The sequence below is a fragment of the Telmatherina bonti genome, assembly GCF_933228915.1.
Source record: "Telmatherina bonti genome assembly, chromosome: 3".
NCBI lineage: Eukaryota > Metazoa > Chordata > Actinopteri > Atheriniformes > Telmatherinidae > Telmatherina > Telmatherina bonti.
Window position 1 is genome coordinate 5,987,820 of NC_136621.1, and position 24,775 is coordinate 6,012,594.

General features: G+C 42.4%; 1 protein-coding gene across 1 annotated transcript; it reads left to right on the forward strand.

The window, feature by feature from the left end:
* Positions 1–855: 855 nt before the first annotated feature.
* On the forward strand, positions 856–24,206 carry LOC306754245 (MORN repeat-containing protein 4-like; the record flags this gene model as incomplete). The annotated part of the gene is made up of 5 exons (XM_079238182.1): positions 856–960; positions 4,274–4,345; positions 16,743–16,857; positions 21,134–21,243; positions 24,052–24,206. The coding sequence occupies exons 2-5, from the start codon at positions 4,279–4,281 to the stop codon at positions 24,204–24,206; spliced, it is 447 nt and encodes a 148-aa protein (XP_079094308.1). The 5' UTR covers positions 856–960; positions 4,274–4,278.
* Between the last annotated feature and the right edge of the window lie 569 nt (positions 24,207–24,775).

Below are 24,775 nucleotides of genomic sequence, written 5' to 3' on the forward strand. Positions count from 1 at the left end.
AAAGCATAAACCCTGTATAAGTTGAAGTATTTTTTTTTCTGAATATTCTTTTAGCTAAAATGATAAATTACTACTTTGACCACTACTTGATAAAACACACGATTACACACTCTCTTTCACTCTCTCCTACACACACACACACACACACATATATATATATATATATATATATATATATATATATATATATATATATATATATATATATATATATATATATATATATATATACATATATGTATATATATACATATATGTATATATATATATACATATATATATACATATATGTATATATATATATATATATATATATATATATATGTATATATACATATATATATATATATATATATATATATATATATATATATATATATATATATATATATATATATATATATATATATATATATAGCTATTATTCGTACATGTACGTCCATTAATGTGTTATTGTGAGTAAATTCGGAGTAAATTCTTAACTCCACCCATCATGTTTTTGCGCATTGGGGAAACCATAAATCAGGTTCCATTAAACTTGCCAAAACGCAGGTCTAATCACCAAATTGAAACCAGAAATGACAGGGCATCATTACAGGGACCGTCGCTGTCGTTTTATAATCTTACAAAGAAGGTGGGCAACACATAAAAAAGCAAGGACAAACGCTTTGAAGCACTCTGGCTAATTAAGTCATTGAACCCGTTGCCCTCGACAAAGATGTCTCCTGTGGAGGGCCGGACAGCGAAGGACGTCAGCCAATCAGAAGGCGTCTTGAGGTAAGGTAGCAGGAATCCAGCCAATCAGATTTTGGATCTTTGGAGCGACGCTGAGGCAGCTCTTCCAGAAAAGGACCAGGGGAAAAGGTGAAATAGGCGCTGAGAAGAGCAGAAATCCTCCAACTGTCGCGTTGTTTTCAGTGATGTAGAGAAAAGCCACCGAGCTGCTCTTTAATGAACCAGGTAACAGATTTATTTTCTCTAGCCACGCGCGCGCGCCTGTGTGTTTGGAAGCTGGCGGCGTCATGCCGGCAGGATGAAAGGGATTAGGGCGCCGTTACTGTGGCAACATTAGATGGAGGGATACACACTCCTCCTCCTCCCGTGTGATCTGACAGACCTGACCTGATGGCATTTCAGCCATTGTTGGTCCTAATAAACGCGTTTTCCTGCTAGTTGAGCTGATTTGATGCGTGTTTCAAGCTGCTATCCTGATGTAGACGTCCACAGCAGAGAAAACACGCCACGCAGCAGAGAAAACACGCCACGCGGACACCGTCCACGTAGCAGGACGGTGAGAAGAAGGGGATCAGGAGACATTTAACATACAATACCTTCATTCTTACTTCCTTCATTTATGGCCTAAATATGCAGACAGCATTGTAAATAAAGTTAAAGACGCATTAAAGTTCAATTAATTATATGTAAAATGTAGAGCCTATGAAATCCCATTAATTAGCATAACTGTAATGATGTAATTGTTAATGTCATTTGATGCAGATGTCATTTTTGAAGCAGTGTCATGATCAGGTTTTTTCTTATTTATTTATTCAGTTTCCTTTCAACTTCCTGTTCCCTTTTCTTATTTTTAGTTTTCCCCACGTTTCTGTAGTTTATGTTGAATTTTACTTCTTTTCCACACGTGGTGACTTTGTGAGCCACAAAAATCCCTGATAGAATGATATTGGACCTTTTCCTTTTTTGATACAAAGAACCAAAAATATGTTTTCTTATTTTTACTACTGAAAAATTCAATTCAGTTAAAAAAAAGAAAGAAAAGTAATCGTCCTCGAGGGGCTGTTGGTGGCACTTAGAGTAGTTATCAAGAAACAGCAAGGAACAGAGCAAAGAAAAACAAGAAGCTATTTTAAAAGGGCATTTTTCCATACCTATAGGTATGGTAAAGAGAAATAAAGCACAAAATAAAATAAAGTCATGTATAATAAATTAATATAATATAATATAATATAATATAATATAATATAATATAATATAATATAATATAATATAATATGTGGTATGCTTAGCAGTGTATTATTATTAATAAAGAACAAAAACATGCTCCAATTTGATCCAAACCAAAAAAATGAATGACAGGAATCAACTAAAAGCTGACAGTCAGCAGAAACTGTGGAAACCCTCTCGCCCTCTAACATACACAGCTCATCAGGTGTTTCTAACCGGTGACCACCACCCATTCATTCCTTCATGATCAACCCACCCAGAATCACTGGGATGCAAAATAGTACCAAAACTGTCACTAAACAACATACAAACACACAAAATAAGAAATCCATTAACACTTTCGGGCCTCCTGCCTTTGGCACCTGGTTGGGTTTTACTGATTTTCTAACCTGCAACTTGTAGTTTTGTAATTACAACCTATAGTTACAAAAAGCAGCGTAAAATGTAAATAAAAGCAGAATTAAATTTTTCCCAGATGTGGAAGCTGCCCGTGCCATCGGCGCTAATGCAACCCATCCCATCAGAGATGCAGGCTTTTCTACCGTCCACTAGTGACAGGCTGGAGTAACCTGCTGGACCTGCAGATATATCTGTATATGTTTAACCCTTGGTTTTATTTATCAGATGTCATGTTACCGTCATGTTTCTCCAGTTTTTGTCTAGTAAACACTAGACAAAAACTCTGATGTCATCAGTTCTTCTCATTAAAACGTTGTTCCTGCACCTCCCTGCCTCCTGCCACTCAGTCCTAAAACCGACCCTCTACATCCTCTACAAACCGGGACACAAGCGTGTCTGAACTGAAGCTTTGTCTGGACCAGAGTCTCCTGGTGGGACAGAAAGCTGAGTTTCTTCAGCATAACTATGATCAGACATTTGGTTTATTTTGTTGATCTGAGAAAAGGCAATAACAACGCAGCAAGAGCAAAACAAAGGCTCATAAAACACGTAGTATATAAAGACACGGATACTGCCGCGTGCTGCAGATTAAGTTTGTCATTTAATATCAAACCACAGGTAAAATTTCACGGAATTAACCGGATCAGAACAAACATTTTCTCTTTCTTGTGGTCTTGAGAACAGAAACAGTTTTATTGCTCTAACAGGCTTTGGGAGAGCATTGCCAAACTGGGTGTGCTGCTGTAGGGAAACATCCGATGCATGCAAGACATCGGCCCTCCAGGACGGGGTTGGTGATCCCTGATGTGGATGCTAAACAGTTGGGGGCCCCAGCTGGAGCCATGAGGGTACATCAGAGAGGCGGCTAGTTCTGTCTGCTTCGGGAATATGAACATTACATCCTACAGGGTTAATTATTTACACCAGAGTGTCCATGGAACCTGGTCCGATCAGGCAGGGAATTCTTCATTTGGTTTGCTTTCACACTGAACCTTACTCAAGCAGACTTTCTAAACATCACCAGTTACAACAGCTGCTCCCTAGGGGGCGATATTCCCTGAAACAACCTCTCGCCAAGCAAAAAGAAGAAGAAAAGCTGCTTCACTGCTTGACCAGAAGCGAAAACAGCTTGTTTAAACATGTAAACGAGGATAAATGAATGCAGTGTGGTTTCTGCTTTTACTTTGGTGTTCAAACCTAAAACGGCTTTCACAATAAGAGCTTTTAGGCAGCATCTTTAAACAAAACTTGATCTGCTGCTCAGATAGTACAGTTCCCGTGGAGCAGCATAAATACCAAAGTAAACAGCATGAATTTATTCTTGCTTCATTGTTTACTTGTGGTGAATGAGTCGTTTTTGGTCCTGACCAATCAGGGAGCTGGATTTCCTTCTTCTTTCATCTTGGTCAGTGGTTGTTTCCGACAATATCGCCCCCCAGCGAACACTTGTTGAAACTGGTGACATAGGTGGTTTGGTGTGCTTGAAGTGCAGAGTGACAGCAAACCCAACCAAAAGAAGCTGAGATATTGTTCCACCCAATCAAAAGCGAGTTGACGAGACCCTACTGGTGAGAATGCGCCCTAAAAGCAGAGCAGACAGCACGAGCGTGAGTGTGCCCTCAGTGCAGATGACAACATCTTGTCATGCTAAGTATTCTGGGCTCTTACACGTCTGTTCAGTCTGTGGGAACATGTAGAAATAAGTACTCAGAGATCTCATTCAGCTCCCGTTATCCAGAATCCCAGTGGACACACATGCTAACCAAACAGCCTAAAAAGACTTTCTAAAAACAGATATCAGATAAAATGGAGTTAGAGTCCCTCCTGCACGTGGTGTAGGACCATCAGAAGCTGAGCAGTTCCCAGGTAAACCCTCATAGTGGTCTTTGTGTTTTGTCCCGTGTGCCTGCAGGACCCATGACCCTGACACGAGGATCCTTCACCTACTCCAATGGCGAAGAGTACCACGGCGAATGGAAAGAAGGCAAGACTCACCTGTGCCGTCACCTGCCCATCCGCCATCACTGGCTGCATTTACACCAACAGAACAAGTGTTGTCACTGTGGGCTGCATGCTTGGCCCATAAATGCCAGAGAATAATGCAGTAAGGATGATCTGCAGTTGCACACATAGACCGGATCTTTCTCTGAGAGGAGCTTTGTGGCATTTCTTGGTCTGTGGCCATGTTTAGCCTGCGTTCAAATCACTTCTGTGTTCCAGAAGATGCAGAAGAAGGTTAGAACAGGATTCATAATGTGATCAACACCTGGAAAAACACCACACAGATACCAAGCTGATGTATCCAATGTGTGGATGTTTTATTCTTCTGGGTAAATATTAGATCCCCCTCAGAGGCTGCAGGTGCTGCTTTTTGTTATAATAACCACCCAACACCCCTGCAAACTTTTCATGTAAAATAGTTTTTAGTGCGAGACGATTAAGAATTTTCTCGTAACTGTTTGTTTCAGATCCCCTGATTGCATTTAAGTTGGATTCAGAACGGATGATTGAACATGTAATTTAGCTTAATTTGGTCAATTTCTTTGTTTTTTTAGATGCACAACCAACATCGCAGAGAACTCATTATATCAGGGCACGACAGCAATATCTAATTTTACCTTTATGTAATTGCAGTTATGATTAATGTAGGACTTTACTTTCTTCTCTCAAAGTTTAATCCATTTTGTTTAAATTTTCAGACGGTCAATTCCTTCTTTTTAAATTATGTTGGAAATATTAATTATCCCAGGAGATGTTCTTCCTTTCTGACTGAAAATAGGTCGATGCAGCCTGGGAAATTATCACGTATTTTTGGGAATATATAATCCTTTTCAGGTTAGCTGTATAATTACGATGAATAGCCGTAGAACATACTGTCTTATAAAAGTAAAGAATAAAGAGAAGTAATAGAGTGCAGTCGTAATAAGTAGGATTTGAGTGGATATAAAAGTGGATCAGATCTTCTGGCTTCCGAAGACGTCTGTGTGCTGCTGAAACGTTTGTGTCAGTGACGTCCGACACAAACAGATGTTCGGTTGCTTATTTCTCACACATCAGGGAGGTGTGCAACATCCATAAACATTCAGAATCATGAAGAGTTGCCTTTGAAATAAAGTAACGAGGCAACTTCATTCATTCATTCATTCATATGCTTCTTACACATCAAAGCTCACTTCCAATTATTATTTGGCATTATTTTCATTTATTTGTGTTTTGAATTCTTCATTTAGATTAGAAATAAAAACATATCAATCAATGTCTATTTATGGAGTGCTTTTCCAACATAAAATATGCAGCTAGACCAGTAGTGTGTGTACATATATATGTATGTATATATATATATATATATATATATCTATATATAGATATATATATAGATATAGATATATATATATATATAGAGAGAGAGAGAGAGATATGTTTGCTTATAAGATGACAAACAACACAAATCGTAATAAGGGTCAGTTTCCCTGTGGAGAAGAAGGTTGAAGACCAAGGCAACACTGAGGCATGTTCACCAGTTGTCAGAACAGCAGAGCAGTCCAATAAAGAAAGACAACAAGATGTCTTTTCCTGAAGCAATAGAAGCTGTCAAACACTCTCAGCTCTGGCGCTTTACCTGAAAAACACCTGAAGAAGCAGAAACCAGGAATGAACAGGATGTTTTTATCCCACTGAAACAAGTGAGCTGTGCTCTCAGTGTCAGGGTGACAAGATGCAAACAGCACCATCTGGACTGACACTGAGCGATACTGAAAGAGTATGTAGGAGAGAGAAACATCAGAAAACACCAGCGATCCACTGCTGGTCGATCTGCACTCAACAATGTGCCAGAACAAGGACCAGGAACCATCGCAGTGACAAGCTGGAGTCTAAAGCATGAAGAGCTGGAATGCACCAGGCCCTGACGTTCAACAAACCACCTGGCTAAAGAAGCTAACTGCACTCAGCTCAAATGAACCAGCATGGATTCACCAATAAGGCAGTGGGACTGTGGAAGGAACCCGGCTACAAGCCAGTTGCATAGGCCTCCAACAAACGTGCTGTTTACCAGGGAGATGTCCTGTGACTGAATGGCATCAAAGAGAGGCAAAAAGATCACATCTGAAGGGGTTGAACCCGCAGAGGGAAGATTAAAAATGTCTAGATAAATACTGTAGGAGACCGCAGGATGAAGACAAGTGTGAAGAGGCTGCCAGCTACAACGCAGCGCCTACAGGAAGCTAGCTAGGTCCTGCAGAGTCGTCTGAATGAGAAGAAAGAAGTCCAAGTCATCAAAATGCATGACCAGTAACAGCTGGTAACAGATCCCAGTAGCACCACCTGACTTGTGTCCAGAAGACCGTGGTCCTGCAGCTGAGGCCACTTTCACGCCGCTGGTCTTCATGCACGATGCTGAGTCACGATTTTCTCCCACTATGATTCAAAGTGACCTCCATCAGACTTCGGTCTGAGTAGTCTACGGTCCTGAAGAGACCTGCATGTGCATGGGAGGCCATGACGTCACTCAGCACACTGTGTTGACTGAAGTAAATATGGATGCTACACGTTAGCTTGTGTGCATCAGTTTCAAGGTTGTTGTACAACCGAAGACATCAAAATTGTGTTGCCATGTCCCAGTAAAGCTGCTCTCATCACCAGATTTCTCAGTTTTCTGTCAGAGGCTGGGACTGGAAAGCAGCTCGTAGACTACATGGACTGTTCATTTCCAGTGAAGTTTCCAGTAAAGTTTGCTGTCTGTTAAGCCCCCCACCACCACTCCCACTGCAGACACTGTGTTCTGAAAGCTCATTTGAGGACCTCTAATAGAATAAATGAATTAAAGGAATGTCAGCAAATATGATAAAAACACAGTTAACTGTGGCAGCATTTAATTAAATTTGGATTTGATGTCAGTTTGGAGGGTGGTGGGCGTAGTGTCGGTGAGTCACAACAGCAAAAGTTGGTTTTAAATGAACCTGCAGTCACACACAAACAGATTGTATTTAGCAGAAGAAAAAATAATGTGAAGAAACCGAAGTCAGTAACTTTACGCACACATGTACACAGAGACCATCTGGTGGCGGCGAGCCTGCTGAGACAGCATATCACACTACCTGAACCAGTGTGAGCACTCTGACAAAAACACCAAGACAACCCCCTGATGGAGGTTCAACACACAACAAGAGTCTAGCAGCCTAGCGGGAGACATATGTTCGCTGCACAATTAGCAAAAGACTCTTTAACTGCTTTTCACTCATAAGCGTTCTTGTTTTTCACAGCAGTATTGGGATTTTTTGTAGCACAGACATATTAGGTTCACAAATAGATTTGTCTCTGCTGGCTGCTTGTAGTTGCTGTGATTTTTTCTTCTCATTGTTTACTTCACTGTAAAACGGATCTGAAACACATATTCGGTGCAGCGTTGGAGCCAATCGTTTGACCATAACACGCATTCAGCTACAATGTTGACAGAATAACCGCAGTTTTAAACATTTAAAGCTGAAGTTGTCAAGCTTTAAATGCAATTCTGTAAGAGTTGGGAAGCAGCAAGAAATGCTAACTTACCAGAAAATGGAGTCGTATAAAAAGAGCACCTTAGCGAGGTAGAGTCTCTCCAAAGTGAAGCTTGACAGAAAACAGCTCCACCTCAGAGCAGTTTGGCCTGGCGACCAGGTTAAAATCAGTATTTGTTGCAGGTGATCTTCGGGTCCTCGGGCAGCCCTGCATTGAAACCATACATCAGTCTCTACTGGTAATCACTTCATGGACTCAGAATACTTCTGGAAATCAGTCTGTGAAAAGTCGAAAACAGAAGACTTTATGAAGACTCTTTATGTTCTCTTTGTGTTTCTATGGAACCGCTTCCACGCCTGTGAAGCTCCATCAATGCAGAAAGTACACGGAGGCTTTAGAGCAACATGTGTTCCCATTCAGACAGCATCTTTTTCAGGGACGGCCTTGCAGATTTCCGTGAGACGATGCTGAAACACATCCGGCATCCATGCCTACACGACCAGGACTGATGAGCTGCTCAAATCTTAATAGCCTTCTCCAAAATACCATCAGGAGACCAAAGTGTTTTACTCTTGCTACAACCTCATTAAAGCTAACTAAACAAAAGAAATCACACTAAAAACACCAAAATATAAATGAGTAATGAAACAAAAACATGAAAGAGCAAAAAGTAAAGAGAATAACAGAACAGAAAAGGATGAAAGTGGCTTGAAGTTTAGACTTGAAAGGGACCAGATGCGAGATAAGGCGCAGATCAGGGGCAGCTCGTTCCAGAGCAGCGACTGAGAAAGCTCAGTCACTGGGCAGCTGGAGGGCATCAACCCACCGGCTCAGAGCCACCGGCGCAGAGCGTTAACTGTCGTCCTGGACGGATAAAAGCATGGATGCTTGTCTGAAGATCCTGGCGACTTGGAAAAAGGTTTTACTCTGGCCAGCAACTGCAAACAATGAAAACTTGTTTATCTATCTATTAATCTGGAAAGCATTTTACAAACAACACTTTCTACCAAAGTATCACAAATCCCTCGCAGATGTCTGACAGCAGCGCCATGCAGAGAAGGAGCTGAAAGCATCCGCCACGTTGCTACCATAACAGTCAACATTCATCATGAAAATATCAACATTTGATATGTTTTAACAAAATGTTTGTTTTGAGGTTTTGGAAATCAGTGTGTTGTGGTTTTGTCTAAGTTTGAGCCAAAGTTACATGTCCTTACAACCATCATCCCTTCCATCCATTCATTAGTGTAAACAGTGCGTCGTGTTGCTTTCTGTTTGGAGTTTACTGGTCTCCATGTTAGACAAATACACCCCCGCCCCCTCCTCTCACCCACTTTGTTCTATCATCTATCTTTTAGTTGTTTGTTTGGTTTATTTTGGTGGTTTATTAGTTTTAAATCAATATACAGGTCAATAAGTCAGTGGCTAGAGGACTACCATGGGCCCCTGAGCAAGACCCTTAATCCCTCTACTTGGTTCTGTTATGTAGTAGCCCGCTGTTCCCTGCTGCAACTAGGGATTAATAAGAGGGATTCATAATGTATTATTAATAATAATCTATTATTGATAATTTATTATTATTATAATAAATTATTATTATTATTATTATTATTATTGGGCATCAGACTCAGTCAGCATCAGGTCAATCAGGTCATCTCTCTCAGCAGCATCATGCTTCCGCAGCCTGCTGGAGGGCCAACAGGACAACCTTGTTGTTTTTGGAAGTAAAATGATAATTGTGGAGAATCAGATGACCTTTATTTTATTTTCATGCAGCTCTGCACTACTGCTGAGCATTAGATAATATTTCTGATAATACTTTGCTCTAAATGCAACACAGTGGAAGAATAATCCCCTCGCTTCCATCTCCCCTAAAAGCTGCTGAAGTTCTGCTGGGACTTATTTCTCTAGCACTTCATTTACCTTTTCTGTGACGCTATTATTTTCTGCCACATCCAACATATGTGTGATGACACATCCTGCTCTTTTGGATCATGAAATGTTGAATTAACGCTGCTGGGTTAGGCTCAGTAATATGTAACGGTGCGAGTGTGTTTTCATGAACACAGACCACGTCGGTGTGTGTGCATGCTAAGTCACTGTTTGCACACAAACATGTAGGTGTGTGTCAGACAGAGGTCTTCCGTGTCACATAAATAATTCAGTGGAGCTCTGGCTGAAGACAAGCCTGGGGACTCTCAGGTTACAGGAAGTAGGACTGGTACATCCACAGCCGCCGACGTACAGCCACAAGCCATTTACTACTCTCTTTGCCCATGCGGTCATTTAACATCTGTGCATTACCACTATTGATTGACATAAAAGCCGGACAAATTCAGCTAAACCGTAATTAGCCAGAGACCATGACCCGATGTAGCTCGGAGAAAGGCGTTAGACAGTGGCTGAAGGACAGATTAGGGGCGATCTGGGGGGATTCGGTCGAGGAGACAGAGAGGAAATGATTGTCCCTTGCTGCTGCAGTGGCTGATAATCTTTACTTCCAGCAAAAGATAAACTGTTAGTTTCACAGTGGTCTGTAAAATGGTAACACTGTTGCTTGATCTCATTACACTCAATAACACCATTCATACTTCGACACAGCTCTTGGTGGAAGACACTGCTGTTGGCGTCTGCTTCCAGATGACTGTGGCCTCCTTGACACTTGGCAGATTGTAATACTTAAGCAGCTAGTCCATGAAGTTTCTGCCTGAGGCTGTCGCTCACTCGTCAGGGCTCCTGCACAGTGGAGAGCTGCATTTGACTGAGCTCAGCTTCTGCACATGCACATCCGTACATATGGATGCAGCAGGTTTTGTCAAAGGAAGGACTGGCAAAATGGAATGCAGAGCTCCAGATTTAGTTTCTGCCAAATCTCCTTTCCAAATCTCCCATGAAAACCCAGCTGAGATTAGGCAGAGAGCGTCTCTTTAAGCAGCCCTGACAGATGGACTGCCTAATTTACTTTGCTGTTGGCTGGAAGCGAGGGACAACACTCACTCACCTCACCCCTGCCTCATGCCCTGCAAGAGCTCTTCTGCAGTAAATCCCAGTCTGCTCTGAGCCCCCTGCCCCCTCCCAGATCTTCTGCCTCTCTCTAGCAGTTTCATGGCAGTGAGAGAGCTCCCTGTAAATCCTCTTCCTGTGCGAGAAGGATAGCAGGACCTTCTCAACACGTGCCTAACGGCCTCACAGTCTCTTATTCTCCTAATTCCTGCAGATCTGCTATTAGAGTCTGTCCCTCCTCGTCTTCATCGGCTTCCATCATGATGCTGTAGAAGCACAGTGGAGACTTAATCTCACCTTTTTCCTTTAGAAACAGCAACAGTATTATGAATAATAAGCTCTAAAATTTGGTTTGTGGTAGGTTTGCATTGCGCTGAGTGATATGGCCTGTAAACGATCTCTTAATATTTTTGGCTTTATCCTTTATCCTGATACGTGATATTAATCTAAATGTTTGGAAATCTCAGAACCACTGTAAATGTTCAAAGTAAATATCATCCTGGAGCCTGCAGGCAGCGAGTGAGATGCAGGAACAGCCTGGACAGGTCTGTTCAAATATTTTCTGATTATTATTTCGGTCATTTCTGGTTTGCACCAGATCACAACAGAAGGGCTATAAGGTCCCCTTCCCGGTAGAACGGGTTTAAATGTCTACTTATTAACTTATTGATCTTATTCTTATATTGATCTCTAAATACATCACGTCATGTCTGTACATGTCATGACGTGTGCACACACTACTCACCGTCACACAGCGAGCACATGATGGAACCTGCATCATCCACATGCAAAATAATCTGGCTCTGACCGGCAGGTGGAGGAGGAGAAGCAGGAGGAGGAGGAGAAGCAGGTGGAGGAGGAGAAGCAGGAGGAGAAGCAGGAGGAGGAGGAGAAGCAGGTGGAGGAGGAGAAGCAGGAGGAGGAGGAGAAGCAGGTGGAGGAGGAGAAGCAGGAGGAGGAGGTGAAGCAGGAGGAGGAGGAGAAGCAGGTGGAGGAGGAGAAGCAGGAGGAGGAGGAGAAGCAGGAGGAGGAGGTGAAGTAGGAGGAGGAGGAGAAGCAGGTGGAGGAGGAGAAGCAGGTGGAGGAGGAGAAGCAGGATGACGAGGAGAAGCAGGAGGAGGAGGAGAAGCAGGAGGAGGAGGTGAAGCAGGAGGAGGAGGAGAAGCAGGATGACGAGGAGAAGCAGGAGGAGCAGGAGAAGCAGGATGACGAGGAGAAGCAGGTGGAGGAGGAGAAGCAGGAGGAGGAGGTGAAGTAGGAGGAGGAGGAGAAGCAGGTGGAGGAGGAGAAGCAGGTGGAGGAGGAGAAGCAGGATGACGAGGAGAAGCAGGAGGAGGAGGAGAAGCAGGAGGAGGAGGTGAAGCAGGAGGAGGAGGAGAAGCAGGATGACGAGGAGAAGCAGGAGGAGGAGAAGCAGGAGGAGGAGGAGGAGGAAGAGAAGTAGGAGGAGGAGGAGAAGCAGGTGGAGGAGGAGAAGCAGGATGACGAGGAGAAGCAGGTGGAGGAGGTGAAGCAGGTGGAGGAGGAGAAGCAGGTGGAGGAGGAGAAGCAGGTGGAGGAGGTGAAGCAGGAGGAGGAGGTGAAGCAGGTGGAGGAGGAGAAGCAGGTGGAGGAGGTGAAGCAGGAGGAGGAGGTGAAGCAGGTGGAGGAGGAGAAGCAGGTGGAGGAGGTGAAGCAGGAGGAGGAGGTGAAGCAGGTGGAGGAGGAGAAGCAGGAGGAGGAGGTGAAGCAGGTGGAGGAGGTGAAGCAGGAGTTTTTTAATTCTACTGAAATAGAGGCACGGCTGAACAGTTGATCTGTTTTGTCGTTCCGCGTTAAATGAACGTTTCACTTTCAGTTTCCGTCTCTTAAAAGCGGTAAACCAGCTAGCTAGCTGCTTGCTCTCATGTCTTCATGCCTCTTTACGTCTCCTGAAACTACAACACGCATGTGAGCAGAAGTTCTCAGAATAACATTCGTTTCAATGTCCTGCATGTTCCTCAGAAGCGCAGATCTCGTTACGCCAACCCTGATTGGCTGGTGTTCACGTCACACTAAGTAGCCTGCGCAGAGACTTAGCATTATTCAATAACCTCTTCTTGACAGAGCATATCTCAGTTTCTGTTGACTAGCATAACTGTCTGTAGACGGATTCTTCCAGGTTTTCCGTTGCCGGACGCTAGCTGAACTTCTATGTCTTTTCCATAAACTGAGACGTATAACTGTAAGTTTGTATTTGCAAAGAATGGGTCACAACTTCCCTTACGGCAGAGGAAACGGGGGACTCTGGGGCTCCTTCTTGTGTCTGCGGAACAAATTCTCAAGTTTAAGGATCCAAACCAGGTTTGCTCAAACTGCCTCGGGATGGAACATGCCCAAGGTGGTCCGAGATCGCGTTCATGCATGCATTGTGCTTGTTTCACCACGAAGACTCTCCAACAACAGCTAGCACACCAAACTAACTTGAGTGGTTTAACTTGAACACGTGGTGCTTCCTCAAAGTGTGATTAGCACTGTTCAGAGCACAACGGCCTCCTCCGCTTGGTCTCTCTATGAGTGGTGTTTGAGGAATGGTGTCAAAAAACAGGCACATCTCTTTACGTGCTCTGTGGCTGCAATTTTGTCATTTTTCCAGGAGCTGATTGACAAACCGAGAGCCTTCTAGATTGTTAAGGTGTATCTGGCTGCCATTTCTGTATGTCATGTTGGTTTTGAGGGAAAAACTGCAACTCCCTGAGGACCCTGTAATTCAGCCACACACACAGAAAAAGGTCACAACAAGGTATGGTTTATTGTAACCGGAGCGTCCAGAGGAACACCAGGCAACAGTCCCATAGCAGGAGGTTTCTAAAAATGCTGTTGAATACTTTATCCTGAAAGGGGCTCCAGATATAAGGCAATGGGGATCCACAATCCAAAAGCATTGTGGGTGAACAGGGTCGAATCCAAAACGGGCAGGAAAAATTCCTTTGAGGGGTCAGGCACAAGGAGATCGGAGGGACGTAACTGGGTCAATGGCATGAATCCGGGGACAAGGCAAACCACTGGAAACAACAAGGTGAGTATAACAGAAACAGGAGATGGTTTAAGCAGGGCGGAGAGAGGGTGAAGATGGTCTGCAATCAGGGAGCCCAGGTTGATGCTTGATGAGGAAGAGGAGGTTCCTGCCGAGCAGCAATCATGACAAAATAGGTCTAGTCAGCATCCGTTGGTCTGTCGTTTCATGGGAGGAGCATGTAGGCTTCTCCCTGTTTCCAGGACCCTGGTACCCTCATGGGACTTAGCGGTGGTCTTAGAGGGTCTATCTGGGCCTCCTTTTGAGCTGCTAGAGAATGTTGACCTCAAACACTTGCCTATTAAAACAGTGTTGCTGTTGGCTTTAGCGTCTGCAAAGCTTGTCAGTGATATCCATTCTCTCTCAGTGCATTCTTTATGCACTCAGTTTGCCCCAGGGGATGTGAGGGTGTCACTCAAGCCCAATCCAGCGTTTGTGCCCAGCATGGTCCACTCGTGCTTTCCCATTTTGCTTGTGGCATCCTTTCTCTTCACCTGAACAGCAACGGCTTCATAAGTTGTGTCCTGTCCGTGCTCTACAGGCCTACATGACCAGGGCACTGGGGCTCTGGAAGAGTGACCAGCTTTTTGCCTCCTGGGCTAAGCCCCATGTGGGAAAGCCTTTCACAAAACAGCGGCTCTCCCTCTAGATTGTGGATGCAATTGATGTAGCATACAGGAGTCATGGTTTACAAGCACCTGTAGGCAGGCATGCTCACTCCACTAGAGACCTGGCTGCATCCTGGACTCTCTTCAGAAGGTCCTCCATGCATGATATTTGTGCAGCCGCATGTTGGTCCTCACCCCTTACTTTCTTTCAGTTTTACAAACTGGACGTCTCTCCGTCCACTGTGGCCCACCCAGTGTTACGCAATGGGCACTCTGGGAAGCAGCCTGCCACTCCTTGAGTTCTGGTTGTCTCCAGAGAGTCTTTCTTGCTGGGCGAAGAGACAAAAGTGCTTATTTTTAATGGAATGACGATAATTAAAGATGGCGTGACATGAGTGTCACGATCAGCAGCTAATCAGAATTGACGTAATGAATCTGGTGTGTATAAGGGAGGCGTATCCTATAGTGAAACATCTCACTCATGCAACTCTGAGAACCAGACTAAAGGAAGTTAATTCTGGTTCACCTGAAAGAAGGTCTCGTTGCAAGCGGACTATCCAGCAACCCATCAGAGAGTGACGTCTTCCAACCACAATAAAGCATGAAGAAGAAGCAGGAAGTGATGCCGATCTTTGTTTGGTGAGAAGAAAATACAGAACCAACAGCATGTGTTCAGAAAACTGATGTTCTCCATACAAGACCAGAGTCCTGCAACGGTCCGATTTTCTCCAACCTAAATTCATTACTGATTCCTCCTTCTGAAATCTGGGCATGAGCCATTTGCGAATAACCCGCTACCTGACCTGCACGTTCACACATCAATAGTTGTAAATCCATGATATGACACTGAACCACTAGACCACCTCCGGTAGTCTGTTGTTTTGGGGCTTTATTCATGTGGTTGGGAGAACGCTGCATAAAGCTGATTTAATCATCCACCATCCTAGTTCCAGCTTTGTTCTCTGATCCTGAATCACAGAAGCACCAGCAGAAACGTCTCACTGGCAGCGCTGAGCGGGATGCCAGAACTTTCCTTGGAATAAGCACAAGCTTTGGAAATCCTCCTGCAGGCTGCACAATAAAGGCGCCTGAACACTCGTAATGTTCACAAAATAAAAAATACTTGTCCACACTAAATGAATATCCACCTGCAGGATGTTTAGTGTCTCATTTCTACCAGCAAAACTGTGTTTCCAAGCCAAAGTAGGGTGGGAACTCTTTCAGAAGTCCCTGTCCTGGTGTGAGCGCCACCTTAGTTCTGGGTAGTATTACCAAAGGTATTTTCTGTTCATCCAAAAAAAACATGAAGTCACCACCTAGATTTAACAAAGGAAAGATGTAGGAGCCTCCAATTGGATCATTCCTGCATGGATGATGATGTTTTAGCTGCAATGAGTTATTTAACCCAAACTGATGCTTGTCATTTCTTCACCCTTGTAGGTCACAACATTTCCCACCTTTACAGGTGATTAGGGAACAAAAGAGTTGTCTTCAAATACTGCTGTGAAAGAATGATGTTTTTACCACAGTTCTTTCAATCACCCTCTTGGTCCTAGTCAGAATTCCAAATATGTAACTATAAAAACTATTTTATCTCTTTAAATTACATTTTAATCATTCGGATATGTTACCATAACAACCATTAATGATTGTTATATTTGCATCATGTTATGGTAAAAACTGTTGAACACAGTCTGCCCTCTAGTGGACACTATCACACGATAATAAACAATCAGTATACGAAAATCAATGTTAATTATTTCTTAACATTTTGCAGAAAGGCCAAATAAAGACTTTTTTGTTGGGTCAGACTACAGATGTTAAAACTAAAAGAAATCTTTCAACAAGAAAAGAGAATATTCAGCAAACCCATTGCAATCATCGCAAACACAGATTTTATAAGAACGTAAATCCACAACATGGTCCTGGTTTCAAGGATGGAGCTTGTTGTGTTCATCTGTGTAAAAGACTCATTTCTGTAAACAGTAAGACAGCAATCTCCTGTCGTTACACAGAAATAATACAGCACTTCAATACAGCAGATTTCAAAAAGGCGACCTCCTTATTTTTCCAATTCCATCATGCATCCTTGAAACATGAAACAAAGCCTGAAGCACTATAGCACCATATATTATGTGTATACTGTATCTCTCCATATAGAGATGCTGCATAGTATAATGTTAGCTTCTTGCTTGTCTTCTATGGGATTTTTCTTTTCTAAATTTGTTTACTTTTTGCAGGATTGCGTCATGGCCTGGGTCAGCTGACCTTTAGCGACGGGACGTGCTACACTGGACAGTTTGAGAACGGCCTCTTCAACGGCTGCGGGGTGCTCGTCTTTCCTGATGGCTCCAGGTTTGATCCCAACTGCTTTTTTTTTTCTAAAGAAAGGGCTGTATCATCTGTATGGTGGCTTTTCTCAGACATGTCTAATTTAGGAAATGGTGCAAAGTCTTTCCAGGCTCCCAAAACACTGAAACAAAGACACGTCAACTCGTCTCTGAACAGTCAATGCCTCGGGGTCCCCCTGTGCCCTTCGGGGTCCCCCTGTGCCCTTCGGGGTCCAGAGACCCCAGGAAGGGAATCACTGCATAAAAGCTTCCTTGATACTTAACCTTACACAGCTTGTAAGCTTGTGGTGGTGTTGCAGATGTTGGGAGAATCCCATCAGTTCATCGTTCAGCCTTTACTGTAGAATACATCTGTGTTTCTCACCGAGACGTCGGTCGGTGTCTGCACGTTCATCTAAAAGGTCTGAAACCAAAAGGTTTTGCTTTTATAGCGGAAACAGTATGAAAATGTAAGCTTTTCTTTTTTCTACTATTTGAGGTGTTTTCTGAAAAAGCCTGAAAAACGATGTGCAACAAAGTATTGTTGCAGCGAACTGTTTTTCCTCTCGTTAGGAGGGACAGGCAGAAGGTATGTGATAACTGCAGCTGGTTCGTGTGTTAACGGCATGACGCGGATTGCACCAAGTTAAATGTAAAGAATATTTGCAGCTTGGACAATGTTTTGATTTGAATAATCCTCAAAACTTCACCATCAAAGTACAAACTTGTATTTACGCATCCTTCTTTATAAATGTTTCTACATTAACATCTTTTTGGCTGAACGAGGTAATTACTTTTATATCTTCTGGTGTTCGGTTTATTAAAATATGAAGACGTTACTGTCATACTTTTCTCAGATTATGCTTTTAATAACTTTTGGTCATTTACAACCTTGTTCCGATAAAATGAAGTGTAAAATCACCAAATTTAATCAAGTTAAATGTAATCTGTTTCATCAGCAAGTGGCAACATCCTGTAAGGTGGAACAAATCTTTCATTACCTGCTTCTTTTTAGCCCAAACTTCTCTGTTTTTTCATAAAACCAAACTTAAGCTAACAAATAGCAACATTTTTTAAATGTTGCAGGAAATATCCAGGTTAACAAGACAGACATGAACTAGTCCCCTGCTGTAGCTCTACCAGCTCAGTAAACCCCAGTACGTGGACCAGGACTGACTGGGTGCACAAGCTGTGGCCCACTAGGTAGTTTTTTTGTTGTTGTTGTTGTTGTTCGTAAAAGGATATTTGTTTTATAGCAGATTATGATGACCCCCATGTTTAGACTTTGTGACCTGATTTAGGCTCTCAAAACTTTGTTTACATATGGATGAAACATCCAAATGATAAGCTTAAAGTGGAACTATTCTGTGCATTTCAGGCTAATTTATTTTTATTTCTGAGACCAGAAGGGCTGGGATTGATCGAGTTATTGCCACAAATGGCTTTATTTACTTCAGACCGACCCTCTCCGTAGGCTGTCAGATCAGCCTGCGGGCAAAACGAGTGGATTGAGACTCTTCCGCATTAAGCCCCGCCTCCTGCCACTGCACTACATCGGGAGCGCGAACCGCACCTGCTTTCACCGTCATTGTAACGTCTCATAAACAGAAGGATTAGGCTCATATGAACTCAATAAAAACACAAAATACATTGTCAACACATAGCATACAGCCCTACATGTTGGAACCTGAATCAGAGCCTGAAAACGAAGTGGAAAACAGCAACCCACAGCAACGAATGCAGCAGGATGTCTCTCTTTGGTAAACTCACCAGCCATCGTTGGAAATAACTTTATCCCACGTTTTCCACCCGCCTGATGTATTTGTACATGCCCTTGTTAACCAGTAGAAGGTAACCAATCACTGAACCTTATCCCCCGGGACGTCACAAGGATTTCCAAGTCGAAAAAACTCTCTGAAACGACGCGTTTTTCGTCGCCATGGAAACTGTACAGAGAGCATGCTGGAACTCAAACTCAAACTCAAACATGCGTTTAGGTGATAAAAAACAGTGCCGTTCACATGTCTGATGAGGATTCAACACTTTAATGCTGTAGAAAGCACAGAAAACTCCAAATACCATCATAGCACCCCTTTAAGCAGATTCATCTCATCTCTATGTGGACGTAAATTTAACAATCTCCCAAACTTTGTATAGTCAAAACCCAGGACTTCAGGTTGGGAACCACCGCTTCAGGCTACCAAGAAGACTGGTTTGCAGACAGACTGGTTTACATTGTTTTGGGATTATCACTTTTGCCCTTTTTCTACCCTGGACTTTTGTACTAAACTTTATTTTGTTTGGAGTGCTGACTTTACTGCACTTGTGCCATTGCTGCCCTGGAATTTTTGTGCCAAACTCAGAAGTGTTGTTTATTTTGTTCAGCTTATTATTTTTGTTTGATTTTGATTGTTTCAGTGTAACTTTGATTTATTTGTCGATGAAGAAACAAGAATTTGTACGTTAGTTACAAAACTGAGCCATGTCGCTTCAGTTTTGGTAAACAATAAGATATTTGTCGTTAGTTCTGGCCCTTCAGTCTCGCCTTTTATTGATATTTTCAGGTGCAAATTAAGGACAGCCACACTTCTTTTCATGTGCAAGGAGGTTGCCATTCATCAGTCTTCAAGGAAACACGTGTAGTCTCAGACCTTGTTCATAAATCTGACAGTAAGTTTTGTAATTGATGCCCAGTTTTCTTTGGACAGTCCAAAGTGGAGATTTTTGGTCAGAACACACACTGCCAATCTATCAGGTTTTCAAGGTTGTATTTAAAAAACCAGGTGTGTTTTTCCCCCCAAAGATCCTCGCATAAAACCTTGGACTTCAAATAGGATGCAATTTCTTTTTCACGAGACTGCAGTTTGTCCACCTCAGAAAGGAAAGAGTCATTCAGATTGTAGCACAAAAAAAAAAGAAGAAGAATCAGTCTTTAACCTCAAGAGACTGCTTTCACTATCTGAGCACGTGGACATTTTTTAAATAGTTCTCTTTTAATCATGATGTTCGTTGCAGCTCATTCCTCAGCAGACAAACTGCTGCGTGTCTTTATTCTGTTCCTCAGACAAGAATTTTTATGAGGTGATGTGGCTTTGTCACCCAACGAGTTACAAACATTTTCCACCTAATTCAGATTCAAACACTTCAGACTTTTCATCTGCTCCTTTTAGTGTAGTGAAGGTGACATGTTGGAGTGTGGTAGAGCGCAGGATAAAGAACCAGAATACAGCCTCCTCAATGCCATGTGCTGTGTTTCCACTCTGACAAAACATTTGATTAGTTCTCAAGGACCCTGTGAACACTAAAACATGTTTTCGAGGCTAAAGGTGTCTTTTCAGCATCAGGCCTGTATGAACTGCTGCAGATTCCAGTCATTTAGAGCTGCTCTAATGTTGGATTCGCTCTTTTGCTTTTACATCTACAGTTTTAGTTCAAATTACTTACAATTACCATTGATAATTTTTTCCCTCTAGATATTTCACACTCTTGTAGTTACAGTTATACTGGGCATCTATTTTATCATCTCAACCTGTTCTGCTTCTTGCAAACATCTAATCAGCCAATCACATGACACGCTTTGACCTGTTGAACCCAAGACTGGACCCGAGGCTTTGACTGGTCATGTCCCGTAGACATGGTCAGGATGACTCGCTGAAGACAAGATGAGCATCATAATGAGGAGGAAAAGGGATTTCAGTGACACACACACACACACACACACAACCATGGTTTCCAGAGAAGATCTGAAAACAGGAAAAGATCCAGCAAGCAGCAGTTTACTGGACCAGAATGTCTGCTTGATGTCAGAGCAGGATGGTCCGACTGGTTAGAGGTGATAGGAAGACAACTGGAAGTCCAGTCAGCACTGGTTCCATCCTGCAGAACATCACCTGAACACGTCCAGCCTGGAAGCAGATGGTCTCCAGCAGCAGAAGACCACAGCGGGTTCCCTCCTGTCAGTAAGAACAGGAAACTGAGGCTAAAATTCACACAGACTCACCAGAACTGGACAATAGAAGATGGAGAAACGTTGCTGGTCTGATGAGTCTCCAGTTCAGCTCCACATTCACATGGTAGGATCAGAATCTGCTGGAAACATCATGACAACATGGATCCATCCTGCCGTCAGGATCAACGCTGCTGCTGCTGGAACGGTGGTGGTGGTGGGGGGGCGTTCCTACTAACATGGTACCAACATTCTGGTGATGCATCCAAGTGATTTTCATGAAGCTGTAAAAACAGGTTTTGGCTGAAAGGATTGGGTTTTTCCACCGGTGAAAGTTCTGGAAATGTTTCTTCAGGTATGAAGGTGACTTTGTGCAGGGGAAGTTCCAAGGCTCCGGCATCTTCTCTCGCTTTGATGGCATGAGGTTCGAGGGCGAGTTTAAAGGCGGATGTGTGGATGGTTACGGTAAGATTTGCTTTTCCTCAAAGGCTGAACTAAACGGCTGTGTGTAATGCAGGATTCTTTTTCCTATGAATGACAAGCAGACATGGAACAGAATTTTATGACGGGTTCCGACTATTTTAATTCTGAAATTCTCGGGAAACAATGAAAACAAAAACTGAGTCTGCATGCGTCTCATCTCTTTGCTCTTTGTTCTGATTTCATGCAAGTATTGTTTGAGCTACAGTAAAAGGTGTTAATTGTCTGGTCTGAAACTCCTGTGTGTCTGGGCTCAGAGTCTCTGGAGGTAATCAACACATTTTTATTTGAAGGCTGCTGGGTGGCGAGGGCGGATCAACGTGTCACTGTGACAACTGGCTGATATTTGTGCTTTTAAAAATAGAGATAGATGACAAAGACTGCTTCAGTTTCCTGACATGTAGAAGCAGAAAACAAAGCAGGAAGTTTGAAATGAAAGACTTCAAACCGTTCTGTTTTTAGATAAACATTAACTCAAGCTTAAAGAATGATTAACACCTCATGGAAACAAGACCTGAAACAGGTTATAGAAAACGCAGAGAGGGAGATAAAGCTTCAGATTAGTCCATGAAAATGCATTTAGTGTAGTAATGATTGTTCTGATGGCGACTTTGCAAAGCCACTGAGTTCTGAACAGCTTTCTATACCTGCTGCTATACATACTGGTTTGTTAGTCTTTGCATCTTTTTCCTGACAGCATGAACGTTTTCATAAATTTGCTGCCATACAGTGTTTTGTTTGTGCGGAAGTAAGATTTCTTTGCTGTTTTTCTCTCCAAACGGGCAAAATCCCCATTTAAACATGGAGTCTGCAACACGTTTGTACCTGCTGCCCATTTATGCAATCACTCCTAGTAAATCACCTTCAAACCGCAGTTCACGTGCAGCATTCCGGTGTGCACATGCAAACCTACTACTAGTAAATCACAGGTTTTACTGGCGAAATTTTATTATATTACATGTGACTAAATACAGACATTCTTCAGAAAATGTGAAAATAAACTAATTAATAATAATAATCTGTCCTTTCTGGACATTTTTTTTCTGGATGTTTTTGACGTTTATGAGTTTTTATCATGAGTGCTAAAGTCTTAAATTAAACATTAAAAAGTTTGGATAAAACCAAAGATCTCATGTAAAAGTAACGGCATACGTTTAGGTTTTATTTCAGAATGTTGCTGGGATTGTCCAGTGTATTGTCCTCATATTTATCAGCAGACAGAATATTACCGTCCTTTTGTGTTTTGTTTTTTCTGGTTTTACAGTGGCAGTATTGCTGAATACACGGCTGCAGCATGAGGTCTGGCTCTCTTACCGTTTCTAAGATCAATTTTAGAGGATTTTACGGGGTTTTGAGGTGATTTTGGATTCGTTGAGTTAGTGAAAGCCCAAAGGAATTAACCTGAAGTTATTTTTTTGAAACAGGGGAATCATAATAAATAAAGGTTTATTTTTACGTCATGGATCCATTTTGGATCTTTTGAATTTTTTTTACCTGTAGCATTATTTAAATATATCTTTTAAACATTTATATTTTAAAACTATTTTCTCTTTAATGTGAGATATGATGATAAAGCAGCTGCTCAGTTTAGTTTAGCTTGTCTTCGCTAAACTTAAATTAGCTTAACTAAACTTATCTGAGCTTAATTTATCTTATTTTAGATTCTCTTATTTTAGCTTAATTTGTCTTAGAATAGATTAGATCAGATTAGATTAGTATGGTGGATGATTAGTATAGTTTATCTTATCTTATTTTATCTTAGATTAGATTAGAATCAGTATAGTTTATCTTATGTTAGCTTAGTTTAGCTTAGCTTACCTTAGCCTAGCTTAGTTTAGCATATCTTGAACATAGAAAAAAAAAAAAGAAACCCGCATATGGATTGGTCTAAATATGGAAAGCAGGAGAAATCTGCCTCTGAGCACTTTTAACGGCAGAGTTAACACTCTAAAGTGCAATTCCTTTCTGTATGATGCTTTCACTTTGTCATAAATACAAAAGATAAAAACTCATAAGATTCTTCTGGGATTGTGATTAAAATGTTCTCCATGAAGAGCAGAGGTGTCTGCAGAACCTAACGTTGTTGCCTCAGGACCTCAGAATCAGAAACATTATTTTTCACAACAGATACTTCATAGCTCGTATTATCTTATTGTAAAGTATTCATAAAGATTATTATAAAGAGTCCATGTACTGTTAGACACTGACGAGTCTGCACATGAGTTATGGTGGAAATGTGGCAGAAGTGAGACTAAAAATGCAGCCAGTTTCTGCAGAAACTCGGACAGCAGACATTTCTTACTGCGGTGCAGGAGTCCGCTGCAGCGACTTCGTTATATTGCTGGATACCAAATGACTTTTATTCTATTTATTCTTTCCTGCAGGTGAGAACATGACCCTGCACATTGTTAACTGAGAACAAATTAAAGATTATTTTATTGGACTGTAAATTCACAAAACAAACAGACGTATTTATTTCTAAATGATCTGTTCAGTTCAGAAAAACAGAATTGTCTTCTTCTAAGGCTGTGAGATTCACTTTTTCCGTCTTCTTTAAGAGCTTTGGTGTAAAATGCCACAGTTGAGTGTATAATACAGCAGGCTCCCTGCAGGGAGTCATTTCTCATCAGAAGTCAACATGGCAGCAGAAGTGTGAATGTTTTAAAGCCTTTGCACCTGACTGTAGACTGTAGAAGCCTGCTTTCCAGTCTGTAGCTGCTTTTCCTCTGCAGGCTGTCTGATAAGCGACTTGACGGGAACTTCCAGTGCCTCATACCCTGTTGTGTGGTGCAGGAGTGCTGACATTTGTGGATGGTGGCCCTGGTGGAGGAGGAGGCAGCCAAGAGGGCCTGTTTGAGACCAACCAGCTGATGAGGAGAGCGAGCAGCCATGGAGCCGTCCAGAAGGCACAGACGGCAGCTGCCAAAGCCCGAGCTCTGGCCATGTGAGGCGGACCACGTCCCGATCATCCTCCTCTGGGTTTGACCTGCTGAGTTTATTTTCCTCCATCCTGATTCTGGCTCCTTCACCTCCCCTGACACCTTATCTGACTCAGCAGCTTTCTGTTTTCTTTTCATTCCCAGACATGTCACTTCTCTAGTTTAAAAACCAATGCCTCCGGTAAGTCCAGTACGTACGGACCAGCCACTGTTTCTGGATCAGCTGAGCCAAAAACAAATTTACTCCTCAGTTAACTGACTGGTGCTAACTCTGATCCAGGGTGTGTTCACACCACTAACACTCTGGATCTGAAAGGGGAAATGGCCATTTTCCAGGTAACACTCATCTGGTGATTTTCTTGTGAACAAGTGAGTTTAAACTGGGCTTTACATGGCGGTGACGGCGTCCTATGACATATATCGCTGCTTACCTTTTAGACTGTAATTAGTTTCAACTTTCACACAGGAAAGAAAAGAAAACATAAAGATTAATGGAGATGATCACGTCTGAGGCTGGGAAGTCTCAGACTTCTGAGCTGAAAAACAACTGAAGAAGAAGAGGGAGGAAGACTCTGCAG